Raw genomic sequence first — 15,108 nt, 5'->3', positions numbered from 1 at the left:
AAGGAAAAAAGAAAAAAAACTAGTGTTCATCAAGTAATATTAACTCAACTAACATGAAATGAACTTTCGACCAAGAGATTAGAATTTTGTATTGTTGACCTTGCAAATTGTTGAACATAGTGTTTATTGACGTTCATAAATTCAAAAAAGAGCAATACCTTTTTTTTTAGAAATAAAAAAGTAATAAACGAGACATATATATGAGATTGACACGAAAATAAATAGGGAAATCCCCCTTCCCTCCTTCTAGTTTTTTCTTTAAAAACAACATTCCCTAACATATTTTGAGAGTTTTATTTATTAAAAGTAACAACAAAAAGTTTGTTACATTGCAACCTTAAACCAAACTTTCCATGTATGTGTATCTATCACATATAGAATAATACTTTTCATTTTTTCTTTGAAAAATAACATTTTCATTTTAACTTTAAATCCACGATATAATATTCTTAAACCAACATTTGTTTCCTTTTAGATAAATAAAGATTAGTTTCATCAAATATTTTTTTTTCAAGTTCAATAATTATGAGATGAGAATCAAATCATTGACTTTCAAGATACTAATTTACGTTTAATAGTTCACTGAATTATGCACAAAATAATATTTCTACATCAATAATGATTCTTCATATTTTGTCTCTTTTAAGTTCTAGTCATTCTTAAATTATGATCATCAAGATCAATTATTTAAATTAGTTTTTGTAACTAAACCCTCTCAAGAAAGAATTATTCAAATACTTCACAAACACTAAAACCCTAACTAAACTGATCACATCACTGTGGTCACTAAGCTACCACACTATATGATTAACATATAATTTCTTGCAAAAACCCAACCACTACAAAAAGAAATACCATTATTAAATTTATGAAATATCTAATAGTGATAATTTTGCTTCTAGATTAGAAATACTTCATTAGAAAATCAATATCTTTTGAGCTAAGACAATTAACATGAAGAACCAAGTCTGTTAGGAGGTAGGCAGTGAAAAGCAAAACATACTTAAGACATCCTTAATATTTAATTGTTTTATTTAATGTTTGGTTTTACTTAATCTCCTCCTAACCTTAAACCATTTTTCCTGCTAATTTTCTTCATATATTTATTCCTCCCTCTACTTTATAAGCTCATCTCCCTCTGCCCTAATTTCTCTCAAATATATCTAAAAAAAAGTTATATTTTTTCTTTTGGGGGTTTTATTTTATTGTTTTTTAAAAGGTTTATGCAAATGGCTGGAGGTGATCAAGATATGGCAATTCACTCTCTTGGATCTAAACTTTCTGTAGTTTCAGAACATGAACCTGAAAAATGTGGCAGTAATGCCACCAATAATCACCAACAAAGACCTTGCTTTGACCCTTCTCTTGTTTCTCCCAAGGCCGTCCCGCCTATCTCGGTGGCGGTGGAGAGTGATCAAGCTCTCCGTCGACCTCGGGGGCGGCCAGCTGGGTCCAAAAACAAGCCAAAACCACCCATTATTGTTACCCGAGATAGCGCCAATGCGCTTCGAGCTCATGCCATTGAGGTTAGTTCTGGGTGTGATGTCAATGAGAGCCTCTCCAACTTCGCTCGGAGGAAGCAGCGTGGCGTTTGCATTCTTAGCGGTAGCGGATGTGTCACTAATGTCACGCTCCGCCAAGCTGCCTCCTCCGGTGCTATTGTCACTCTCCATGGCCGGTAAATTCAATCATTTATTCATATTCTTAACTAAAAGTAATAATGGAGAGTTTATTACGTTATATAATTGTTAGATAATATAATATTAAATTTACGTTAGCATTTATGAAGTCTTAATGTTCAAATCTTACAAAATTTACTTTCGCCCATGAATTTCCCGTTGAGTCAATCGGTAATTAATAATAACATATTTGATATTTCATTCATATTCTTATCAGTTTTGAGATTCTTTCGATGCTGGGATCGATCTTGCCACCACCAGCACCGTCGGGAATCACTGGCCTGACGATTTACTTGGCCGGCGCACAAGGGCAAGTGGTCGGCGGCGTTGTAGTGGGGGCGCTCATTGCTTCTGGTCCAGTCGTGATCATGGCGGCGACGTTTATGAATGCGACATTCGACCGCCTGCCATCGGACGACGAAGAAGTGGCGGCCGCCATGCAGAGTCAACATTATGGGCAAAATGGGCGGAGCCACCACCACCTGGATGTTTCGGATCTGTATGGAGTACCACAGAATTTGATCACCAATAGCAGTCTTCCGCCGGAACTATACTCGTGGGCGGCGGCTGGCAGAACCATGTCAAAGACTTGAAACTACGCCGTTTCGTTTCATGGACATGTTCAGTTGTACTTTGAGAAGAACTTCTACGTTTTGTTTCAAAGTTTTATACTGTTTCTCTGTAAGCTTATGTGTTTAATTCGTGAACTTGTATCGGTGTGTTCTTGTAGCCATTTCAGATGGGGGTGGCTGCAATTTTCAGTTCAGTTTCAAAAACTATCTATTTATATAATATATATATTAAATAGAAAAAATACTTAGGTGTATGGTGGCCGGCTGCCGGTGGGGTAGTAATAGCAACCTATCTTTTCTGCAAATCGAACGAACTATTTGTTTGGTCCAAACCAAATTGATGAATCGCAAATATTCAGTTTCATTTTCGAATTTGTATATAATATTATATAATTGTTATATTGTTTTTCAAACAAAATAATATATATATATATATATATGATTTGGTTCTAATTGGTTTTGGTTTTATATCTCTACTATATTAAAAGGGCTCTTTGTCCTTTTGCCATTATATTTTTCATAAACTCCCCTATTATTCTTTTGTCAAGTGGTTGTGATTTTTCGAGTATAGGCGTCCATTTGAAAGATAGAGGAGGTGACTTTTTCAATTTTATTTTAAAATAAATTTATATATTTAAAATTAAAATGGGTTATGTAGGAGAATCTTTACCTGCCATTTTGTCATTACATTTTTCATAAATTTTCATTTTATCCTTTGTTGAGTGGTTGTGATTTTTCGACTATGTAGGTATCTGTTTGAAAGATAGTGGAGGTGGGTTTTATAATTCTTAGTTTACAAAAGAATAAGTCTTATGTCGAATAAGTGCAATTGAAGTTGACGGGATACGACTCTCCGAGATATGATGCAATAGATGTTAATTGGATGCATCTATTAGGAGTGGAGGCGATTATATACATCAAAGCATTGATTCTTCCGATGTAAATGTGAGATGCAAAAAAAAAAAAAAAAAAAAAAAAAAAAAAAAAAACTATTCCTTGAGATCCAAAGTTCAGAGAAAATATCAAAAAAAGAAGGGAAAAAAAAGATTTAATTGAATGAAAGTAGTAATTAATAAAGTGAAAAAAAAATGCATCATTTTGTTTGACTTCACAGAAGTTATATAATGACATTGTAATACAAATTAAGGTAATTGTTTTAAATGGCAAATCTGCTATATATTTTCAAATATAGCAAAATGTTACTGTCTATCAAACAACCCAAATATATTGATAAGGACAACGACTCTCAAACTATATTTACAATAGTATGATATTGTCCACTTTGGGCATAAACCTCGTGATTTTGCTTTTGGTTTTTTCTCAAAGGCTTCATACCAATGAAAATAATTTTTCTCAATATATCTATAATCCTCCCCTTATTTAAATAATGTGAGACTTTGGTTGCATTCCCGATCAACCTTCCTTATATGTTTTTTTCCCCTTTTGATTGAATTATTTGTGTGGGTTATTGCAAGGTGTGTACAATTTATGTGTGTGGTTGGTGCTCACAATTTTTTTTTTTCATCAAGCAAAACATGCTGATAACAACCAAACACGCCAAACACCCCTAATTAACAAAGAGGGGTATTATATAATTTGAAAAAACATATTTTCAGATCATTGAACAACAAGGAAGTCAAAGTTGTAATAGCAGGACCAAACTTTTTTCCTCTTAAAAGATGTGTTAAAAATGAACAATATTAACAATGTTCTTGAAATATTGTTTATGGCCTAGTAACGTAGCCAACAAAAATTGCAACATTTCATAAGCAAAAACGTGTAATTCTCGTTGAAATAGTTTTGTCAAATGATTGGAATTAGGTTTATATGTAATGGTGGATGTTTTTCTTATAAATTAAAGATGATTTGATCAGTCAACGACACTTAATTATGTACCATTCGAAGTTTTTGGTAAACTAAGATTCAAGAAATAGAATATAATGGCAAGTCAAAGTGAGCGCATCTCCCGAAAATGCATAGTTTAACATGAAATTTTGTAGTCCAAATCAAAGGTGCTACATACATATTGTAATAAATTGGAGTTAGGAGTTTTGGTAAGGACATGCATAACATGCATGTTTGGGTTCGAGCCAAAATATCTCAAGCTATATATGATTTGAAAATACGTATATGCTTTCAAGACTAATAATCTTTCTATTCTAGTAACGCAAATAACGTGAATATCACATGATAATCAAACAAATATTTTTTAAAAAGATAGTTTGAAGTCGTACAATATCATGTAACTATTTAATAGAAAATGAAATAGAGTCAAATAACAATATTATTATTAAATAAAGTTTGTACCCTATAATATACTTACAAATAGTGTAGGAATATGGTTTTTGAGGGTGGCATAATTGATTTATCATATGATCTAAAACTCAACAAATATTTTTTATAAATATTACCAAGTGGATCTGTGTTGGGTGCATATATACTTCATTAATTTAATTAAAAAGGGGAAAAAAAAAAAAAGCCAAACATAGTACTTCCTGAACATATTACAGAATAAAATATACATTAAAAAACAAAAAAAAAGTACCTTTTTCTTTTAATCAAGACATATAAAAGAGATGAGATTTCCAAGAGTCACATGCCCACAATTCACTAACAGTCAAATAAGCAAAGATTAAGTACTGATACTCATTAGATTCACCAAAATCTTGCCCTAAGTCATTACTTATCAAACAAAAAGAAAATATTTCTGCAACATAAGTCCAACTCATTAATATTAAAATATGATAAGCATCAAAGAAATATCATTGGAAATTAAAGGATGGAATCATAGGTTAAATGTAATAAGTAAGGAAATGTGTTTTTTTCTTTAAATAAAATGGATTAGAATACGTTGACGAATACCATTTTAGTTATTATACTTTTTAAAAGATAAAATTTGATCTCTATACTTTTAATTAAAGGTCTATTTGGATTGGCTAGAGAAAAAATATTTTTCAAAAAAATCATTTTTATTTAATCTCATTTGATAAAAAATGTCTAAAATATATTTTGAAAGTATTTCGGATTTATTCTGAATAGTTGTCAAACACTTCAATTTTTTTCTCAAAATGACTTATTTTTAAAATTAAACCAAACACACCTTAATTCTTCACATTAGTCTCGACTTTTTTAAATATTTTGTTTGATCTCTATTAGTCTTTTTTTTATAAATGAAAATTGGAAGATTATTGTTTTTATTTTACCGAGTTTGATAAAAATTAACCTAACAATAAGAACTACTTTTAAATTTTATTTGAACGACATGAACTAAAATTGCATCTTAATCAATAAAATTACTTTTTTTTTTTGCTTCCTTTAATTATAACCTTCATTTTAATTTGGTCAATACATTGATAATTTTTTTCATCATTGTTAAAGTAAACCTAGCTCAATTGATATAAAATATGTCTTAACGATCAAGAGGTTTGTGGTTCGAATTCTCTCACCCTAACAATGAGTGAGAATTGACAAAAATGCATGGTAAGAAGTTACTTCGTATTATTTAACTAATGTGTCGAGCATAGTTCAAGTGATACTCTATTCTTTTAAGGTGAGAACTTCAAATATTTATCTCCTCATTTTTTGGAATGGAAGATAGTTAGGCTCGAATTGCCTCATCTCCACATTTACTATATATATATTATTTCATCTAATGTTCAACCAATCATTCTCACATATCAATCAAAACGTCATATCATAAAATTCAGTCATCACATCTACAAATAATTTATCACGTCATCAAATACACTTTTAACTTTTCAACCGCCATATCAAGTAAGTTTTAACTAAAACAAAACGGTAGAAATCAAACTAAAACCATAGTATGGAAGCGTAGAGATTAAACTTGTTAGTTGGTTAAACTTCTTTACCTTTATTTATTTTTTTTTTTTTAAGGATTACTTTTCAATGATGTTTGGGTGTAAACAAGGAGAAATGGGTGGGAAGTGGGAGCAAACCAAAGTCCCCATAGCAATGATACATAATGACAATAATGGTGGACCAAATCCCATCTACCTTTTCTCTATTATAAACTTTTTTTTTCTCTCATTTTTACCATCATAGTCTTTTAATTTATTTAAAAAAAAATAAGAACCTTTTAAATTTTAATTTGTTTATGAAAACTAAAATAATAATAATAAAAAAAAAAGTGTATAGTGGAGAGGAAGAGGAGGGCAAAAAGGGTACTCTTTTGCCAATAAAGTGCAAGACTTTCTTCTATTTTCTGATGTGCAGTAAGACAACTTTTACTTTAACAGTGTAAATGCTAATTGCTTATCCTTATTTTTTTTGTTTATTCTCAAGAAAGAGAATTGAGAGAGAGACTATTTTCTGTGCCTTTTCTGCTCTTGTTTCTCTTGCTGGCAGCTTTTTTGTGGCAAGGCGTGCTTGGTAAATACAAACGGTAAAAAAAAAATTGTCAAACTTTTACCTTCCATTTTTTGTTTGACAAGCTAATTTTAATTTGGAAAAAATATATATATCTTTTTTTTTTCTTTTCTAAATTTTGGTTTTAATTTTTATTTAATGGAATGTTTCAAAATATTATATATTTAGTTTTTAATTTTTAAGTTTGATTTCAATTTAGTCCCTAAGTTTCAAAATGCTATAATTTTATCTTTGACATATGAGTTTTGTTTTAATTTGGTCCCTATGTTTCAAAATTTACATTTTTAACCTTAATTTTTCACTAATTAATCACTTTCGGTCTTTAAAATTAATTTTTATTAATAAATTAAAAATCGTTAAAAGAATTATAATTAATTAAGTTTCATTATTTTTTTATCACTTTTAAATTTAAATTTAAAATTTTACTTCATAATTATTTTTAGTCAATTAATATAAATTGAAGTCAATGATTAAAAGTGTGTATTTAATTAAAATTTGAGGTTGAAAATATAAAATCTCGAAACCCAAAGTCCACAATGAAACAAAACTCAAATCTCAAAGGTCAAATTGTAACATTTTGAAATTTATGGACTACTCAAAATTTAAGAACTAAACGTGTAAATCTTAAAACATAGAGACCAAAAAGTATGATTCTCTTTTAATTTTATTGGTTGTATTTTAAGAAATAAATTAATAAAATATCACAGTGTTTCAAAATTACCATAAAAGTAGAAATCATTAAGAATATTTAGTGATAATTTGAGACATGCAATGAAATTTTAGATTGTCACTCTGTTTTAGGTCATTATCAAATCGTTTTCGATTGTTAAATGATATAAAATTGAATTTTTCTTCACCAATCAACTTAAACTGTTTGGTCAATTGGCAATTTAATATGTTATCGGAGTAGATGATCCAAGAGGTCTTGCGTCAAACCCTTGCAATATTATTTCTTCTTCAATTAATATTGATTTTAAGCCTTTAGGTCAATTGTTGATTTAAGACAGTTTTTAATTTTCGTATCGGATTTTAAGGAATTTATACTTTAAGGACGTTTTGAAACCTTCATGTTTGATTGAGAATAATATTATAACTTAAACAATGGAAAAAGTTATAATTTTTTAAAATATATAATTTAACCTAAAAAGATTTTAGTGTTACAGATAATATTAAATAGAGGATTGGAATATCGAGTCTATAATCTATAATGGGGATTCTCATAATCTTAATTAATTGAGTTATTTATTTAATTAATCAAGTTATACTTAAGTTGGCTTCTACAATCAAATTGAAATTTTGTTAACTCAAATATAAAAATGGAATTAATAGACCACATAACATTCTACCAATAAATCAGTTAAAATTAAATTACATAAATACTCAAATTCAACCATAAAAGAAAAAAAAAAAAGAAAAAACTAATTGAGTGAAATTTGAAAATTTAGGTTTAAATTGATTTACTTCATAAAATAGATGGGTAAGAAAAAGTAATTTTTGTTGAGGTAATTTAAAAAAAAAATCCACCGAAAATTGTAAAATTATCCAAAAAGATAAAAGGAAAAGATGGGTATTATGATTATGATTTTTCAATCAAAGATTGGGATTATTTTAGGGTTTTGGCCAATCAATGTCCTTAACCCAAAACAAACAAAAAAAACATAACATAAAATGCATCTTTCAAAGTGGTTGGTAGTTTAAAGGGAATTTGAATTGAAATAATTAGATGTTGCTTTCATTTCTTTAATATTCAGCCGCAAATGATGTAAATGCAAATCCAATTCCAGACCTAATAACCTTTTTCCCTTTTTTTTTTCCATTTTACTTTATTTATTTTTTTAGAAAAAATCCATCTTTTTCTTTAATCCCAACCTCTTTTTCAACTTTTGGTTTTGCAATAAGAATAATTCATTAAACTAAAGTTCCGTAAAAAAAAAAAAAAAAATAACGATGAAATAAGTAACTCGTATATCTTATTGTAATTACGAAATCTCAACAAGTAAAGAATATCGAAAACATAAAAAGGCAGAGAATCAACACACATTTACATGATTTACTAACAATGTGTTAGTTACGTCCACAGAGTTAGAAGAAGAACAATTTTATTAGAAATAATGTTACATAACACAAATTAATATGACGTCTCTCTAGGATTAAAAAGTTTATATAGTACATTTCTCTAAACCATATGGTCATAATCATAAATAATTAAATATGCTAAATACAAATTGAACTTAAGTTTTAATAGGAGATCCTCAACATATGTCTTAAGAGGATGACTATCTGGTTTCCTATTGGCTTTGATATTATATTAGATAAATATAGAATCTTATTTCTAAACTAATTGACAAAGAGAAGAGGTAACTCTTATATCTCATCTAGATTGTGAAGTCTCTCTACTTATCCAATGAGGGATCCTCTACTCGAAAAAAAGAATCGAACTTATTTAAATAACAAGTTTAGTTCATAAACTTTGAGGTATATATCTATCTGTACTCTAAGACTTTTAAAAGTGTCAAATAGGACCAAAACTTTTGGTTTTGTGTCTAATAAATTTATGAAAATTTGAAACTTTTAAAGCTCCATTGATATATTGATATCGATGTGAATTTTACATCTACTAGAATTCTAAACTTTTAATTTTATGTCCAATAGATATGTAAATAATTTAAAAGTTCAAAAACTAAATTTATAATTTTGAAAGTTCATGAATTTAATAGATACAACCTACTATATTTATAATGAATTAGTACTTACAAATTTTTTATTTTGAATGTGATGGTCAGAGATGTTTATGTGACGGGGATGACTTCCTGTCCCCTTCCTCGCTACTCCATTCCACTCATCCCCACAAAAATCTTCACGGGGATTGGGACGGAGATTTACCATGGGAAATTTTCCCCATTTGACTTTTTTTTTTCTTTTTTCAAATGACTTAATATAATTTTTTTTGATTAAATAGTTAAACTCCTCACTCATAATTAAAATGATTAATTTATATAAATTTTAAATACTACAATGACATATTCTAATTTCAATTTAATACATATATTGTACTATAAAGATATATACATATATACATACATACATNTAAAGATATATACATATATACATACATACATATATATATATATAGTGAGTTTATATATAAAACTCTCACAATGAGTGTCTTTTTTTTTTTTTTTTAATTTAATTTTATTTAAAGGTGAGTTGTATAGTTTTAATATGTGCATTAGTGTATATATTTTACGGAGGTGGAACGGGAAAATGGGAGGGGATGGAGACAGGAGCGGGAGTGAGGAATGTAATCCCGTCCCTAAATGGAGAAAAATTCTCTATACTCCCTCCCTCATTCTCCATCTAATTGGAGATTTCCACCCCATTCGGGATGAGTCCTCACGAGGTCCGATCCACGAATTTAATGGACATCTCTAGTGACAAGTGATAAAAAAGACAACATTCTTATTGAAAAATAAGTACTGGAGACACAATTTTGTGTAATATTTTTTTTGAAAAAAAGAAAAATAAAATGTTTTGAAATAATTTTTTAAATACCTCTTCAAAGTTGAAATTAAGACGTTAGATATTAAATTTGATGCGTTATTAAATTTGTCTTACCCCAAGATTTACTGTTGGGCAAAGTGCAGTGTGTACGATCGAAGAAGAAATAACAAAACATGTGATAACATTAATTAAATAAATATATTATAAATGCAAGAATTTAGTCACCATTTGTGCATGACATCATTTACTACCACACGAGCAATGATAAATAAATTACATGATATTTTTTTAACTCAGAAAAAAAATAATTTTAATATCACCCAACAAATGTTTATGTTTCAGTTTCAGCCATTAAAAACAAAAGGACATTTTGTATCTATCTTCAACTTGTTTAGAAAATATTTCTTCATTGTCATTTGGTATTGAAAATGCAAAACAATGTCTCGTATCGATGATATAGTAATGATTTGAATCTCCGATTTTTTGTTTGAAGTCACGAATTTATTCACTTTGGATTGAAATATATCCTCTTATCATTTGAAATCTTTTATCAGGTCAAATTAGATTTGTTAATGAGGTTCAACCTTTGGTTGATTCTATCTTTGACCATTTTTGTAGCAGTATATCCAAAATTTCTTCTTTGACATTCACATATGTACACGTTTACTCAATGTTTAATTTTCCATCCTCAAGGATTTCATTTAACGATCTGACTCGAAGACTATCCGATCCTTCTTTTCTTATTTTTGTATTCTTTAAGATTTTGTTTTTTTAGCTTACTCAAAAAAAAAAAAAAAAAGAAAGAAAGAAATGAAAGGAAAAGAAAAGAGTTAAGTTCAAATTAGTAAAAAAAAAAAAAAAAAAAATTCTCATAGTATAAGTATTTTTAGTGAAATTGAAAGTATAAGTACTATCATAATTTTTTAGTCTTAGTTCAATGTGAACAACATCATACTATTATGGATAGATGAAGGAATTTGTTATTCAACCAACAGATGTCAAAATAATAAGATCATGAGAAATTGTCTGATGAAACCGTCATAACGTGACTAGATGCATGAAAAAGAAATGATAAAAATATCTTGAATTTTTATTGCATAATTATTCAAGACATATAAATTCATATAATCATAATGTAGCAGCTACATTGAATAATTTTTCCAACATTCATATTGAAAACCCAACCCTAGATGCTCTTTTTCTTTGGTTGTTTATTTATTTATTGAATTTCTTTCCTTTCTTTCTTGGATTGATGCATGACAGATACTTTTTTTTTTCCTTTTTGGGTGGTCAAAGAAGCACTTAATAATCCTCACTTTACTCCTATGGTTAATGGTTTGTTTAATTATCCCTAAAGAATTTAGCCACTCACTCACTCATTGAATCATCTCAAAGTATAAGAGAAGTAGGAGATTGCAATTGGCATCCAATTCCTTCATTCATTGCCTCTTAACTTTGTCAGCCCCATTTTGCCTTTTCCTTTGTTGTTGTTCTTCTTCCTCTTCCTTTGCTTCCTTTTTTGTTAACCCACAAACCCAAAAATCTCACTCCAATCTTCCCTTCCTTCAGCCATCACCAAACTTTACTCATTCTTCATCTTTCTCACTGCCCCACTTCTTCAATTTCTTCCCCTGAATCTCATTTTCTTCACCAATGTCTTCAATCCCACGAATCTTTCTTCTCTTCTCTCTCGTTTTCTCTCTTTTCCCCTCGTTTTTCTCACTTCCCCATCCAGACCCACTTACAATCCGCCCGTTTCAATTGAACCAGTCGCCGCCGGCGACTATTCCGGCATTCCCAGAACAATCCGATGTTCAGGGCTGCCCATTAGACCTCCCCGACGAGCTTTTCCATGGGATTAAGACGGCTTGCGGTCCTTCAAAAGGGGGTGTCTCCGGGCAGCTCCACCGTAGCCGGTGTTGTCCGGTTTTGGCTGCTTGGCTTTACGCTGCTTACTCCGCCACCGCATTGCAGAGGGCCGGTCGAGGTGGGGTTGTCCCCGGTCATACAGCGCCGTCGTATGACCTACCCCTACTGCCCGATGACTCCGAAACTTGCGTCAGTAACTTGGATCAAGCTTTGAATCAAAGGGGTATTGAGTTAATGAAGCCTAATGAGACTTGTGATGTGGTTTACTGCTATTGTGGGATCAGATTACATCCTTTGAGCTGCCCTGAAGCGTTTTCACTGACCCAGAATGGGATTCTTGAAGGAGATAGAAATGTGAAGAGATTGGAGAGAAATTGCTTGAGTAGTGGCAATGTCAATGGATTTCCAGGCCTTGGTGGCTGTTCTAAATGCTTGAAAAGTCTATATCAGGTGAACTTTTTTTCTCATCTCTCTCTCTCTCTCTTTCCCTTCTTCACGCCATTGAATTAAATTGTTTTGCCTTTTCCTTTCTGTTTTCAGTGTCATTAAAAGATTAGGAATGTTCCACTTTCCTTTCTGTAGATTGGAGTTATCAGAACATTATAGGAAGCTATGCTAATCTGCTTAACTGCTAGAAATAATCTCGATGAGTATTTGCTTTTGGGGTTGTTTCAAATTGAGGGAATCATCTCAAAAGGAAAACAAAATTGTATTTGGAAAATAGGCCACTTGGTAGTGACTCTAGTGAAGAACCATGACAAGCTCACAAGTCTATATGAATATGACATGTTGCATTCTCTGTTTGGCTGATGAAAACTGCAGATCATATCATTTAACAGTATGTGAATTGCTTTGATGTTGATCAAACATGTATCATGTTTGTAGTTCAAATTTATTGCTGTCAATGGTAGAAGAAAATATCATAAGCCTTCAGACTTCTGCTGTAGAATCTCGTTGGGAATGCTTTCACTCTCTTGTGCAGAGATTTTTCTCTTTTGATTTGTTGGAGGAACTTGGAAAGTTCAGTGTCTAATCAACCTTATAGGTTTTATACTTTACATTGTTTAGAATTTAGATCATTGTTGTTTGATTAGATGTGGCTCCAACAAGTTGGAATACTATAAACTAATGTACCAAACTTATATGATTATGTATTTGGCAATTGAGACATTAACATAATGCAGCTCAACAACAAGGAAACTTTGAATTCAAGCAAACCAGAGAACAGGACCACCAAGATGCACCACAAGGAGTGTCAACTGATGGGTTTAACATGGCTTCTTGCCAAGAACCGAACAGCGTATATCCGCACTGTTACGTCAGTGCTTCGTGCTAAAATGATGAGTGAAGACGGGTCGGATCCTCGATCGTGTACTCTCAACAGCGATGGGATGCCTCTGGCTGTCGATTCCGCTGAGATCTCTGGCAGTTCTGTTTCAATCCCTATTCAGACACCATTGTATCTTGGCCTGGTTTGGCTTGCTTTGATGTACAATCTGATCATGTTGGTTTCTACACTATGAGGTTAGAACTTAGAAGTGATTCTGCTTAGAAATTTGTAACTGTGACATTTTTTTTCTTCTTTTCCTCCCCTTTTTTGTGTAGGTTTTTTGTGCATTGTGATTGTTGTTTTGTATTCATGAGGCTTCAGAAATGATATCTTTTCTCTGTGTTGATGTGAAAAATGCAAAATTCTTTTCTAGTCCTCTGGGTAAGCAACATTTCTGATTAGATCCTTGAAATTGGCTCTTTTGTGAAAATTTTTCAAAATTTGCATGTGCAAAGAGGGCCTATTGATTTGTCATTGATAGGCAATTGTTGTATTATTTTCTGGCCCTTGTTTGATGCCATTTTATAGATAAGATAAGATAGCATGCATATTTTCACGATTTTTTTTTTCTGTCTCTACATAATAGGAAACGAATATTTTATTAAATTATTAATTTAATTCCTATATATTTTTTTGATTTTTTTTTTTATTTATTAGTCAATTTTAAATCATTTCAATAACATTTCCAAATTTCAAATTATGCTTCTATCTTCTTTTTGTTCCCTAAATATTGAATAGTTTTGATAACATTAGATTATGCTTCTATTTAGTTAATGCAATAGTATTATTAACGAATTGCTAACATGATAGACATAAGTTATCTCATAAGCATGTCATGTAAACATTGTGTTAATGGTAGTAACACTCGAAACTTAAAAGAAGTATAATCCAAAGTTTAATTTCGTAAATGAAGGTTTTTAACGTTCATAGACTAAGCACAATGTTTAAAGGTAAACTCTAAATTATGATGGTTAAATCATAAATTCGGACACTATGATTTAGGCCTAGTTTCAATTATTACAAAATTTTTACGTTGTGTTTGTAATACATTTCAACTATTTAGTTTTAAAAATAGATCATTTTGAAAGAATTTGGAGTGTTTGACAACCATTCAAAATAATTTTTATAAAAAAATGTTTAAATAAAAATGAGTTTATTAAAAAACTACTTTTTCATAAGTTAATAAACAAACCCTTAATTTAGTCCTTCTGATTTAGTATTTTATTAATTGTATCTTCTAATCATATTGACATTTTTTTATAGATGTTTTTTCTTTTGGTAAATAAAATCATATTAAATTACAAATTTAATCTTTAAAATTTGAAGTTTGTGTCTATTTGGTCCATAAAATTTTAAAATTATTAATTTAGTCCTTAAACTTGGGTATTTTTTAAAAATCGCATAGCTACGAGACACAGAAATTGATTAATTTAGAGTTAAATTCGGCATACAATTCAAATTAAAATCTAATAAACCAATTACTTTTTTTTTTTTGTTTAAATTTTTCACAACTTATTAAATACAAAATTAGAAATTTAGAGATTTATTACACTTTTGAAAGTTTAAGGATTTAGTATACACAAATCTCAAAGTTTATAGACTAAATTTATAATTTAATCATAAAAAAAATTTAGGTGAATTTTTCAAGTGGACAAAAAACACAATTTAAGAAGAACTTGTGAGATTTAACCAAATTATAGAGGAAAAATGTATATATCACAATATATATCAAATATGTATATATATATATATAAATGAGGGTTTTGAGAGA

At 29.9% G+C, this 15,108-nt stretch overlaps 2 protein-coding genes across 2 annotated transcripts; both read left to right on the top strand.

Annotated features, from left to right (window-relative positions):
• Positions 1-1,223: 1,223 nt before the first annotated feature.
• LOC120072212 (AT-hook motif nuclear-localized protein 16) lies at positions 1,224-2,272 on the top strand. The gene is made up of 2 exons (XM_039024624.1): positions 1,224-1,678; positions 1,897-2,272. The coding sequence occupies exons 1-2, from the start codon at positions 1,224-1,226 to the stop codon at positions 2,270-2,272; spliced, it is 831 nt and encodes a 276-aa protein (XP_038880552.1).
• Positions 2,273-11,452: 9,180 nt separating this feature from the next.
• On the top strand, positions 11,453-13,709 carry LOC120071798 (uncharacterized GPI-anchored protein At4g28100). The gene is made up of 2 exons (XM_039024181.1): positions 11,453-12,457; positions 13,192-13,709. The coding sequence occupies exons 1-2, from the start codon at positions 11,792-11,794 to the stop codon at positions 13,528-13,530; spliced, it is 1,005 nt and encodes a 334-aa protein (XP_038880109.1). The 5' UTR covers positions 11,453-11,791; the 3' UTR covers positions 13,531-13,709.
• Positions 13,710-15,108: the final 1,399 nt, after the last annotated feature.

The sequence above is a fragment of the Benincasa hispida genome, chromosome 2 (assembly GCF_009727055.1).
Source record: "Benincasa hispida cultivar B227 chromosome 2, ASM972705v1, whole genome shotgun sequence".
In the NCBI taxonomy this organism is placed as follows: domain Eukaryota; kingdom Viridiplantae; phylum Streptophyta; class Magnoliopsida; order Cucurbitales; family Cucurbitaceae; genus Benincasa; species Benincasa hispida.
This window is presented reverse-complemented; position numbering and strand designations above follow the sequence as displayed.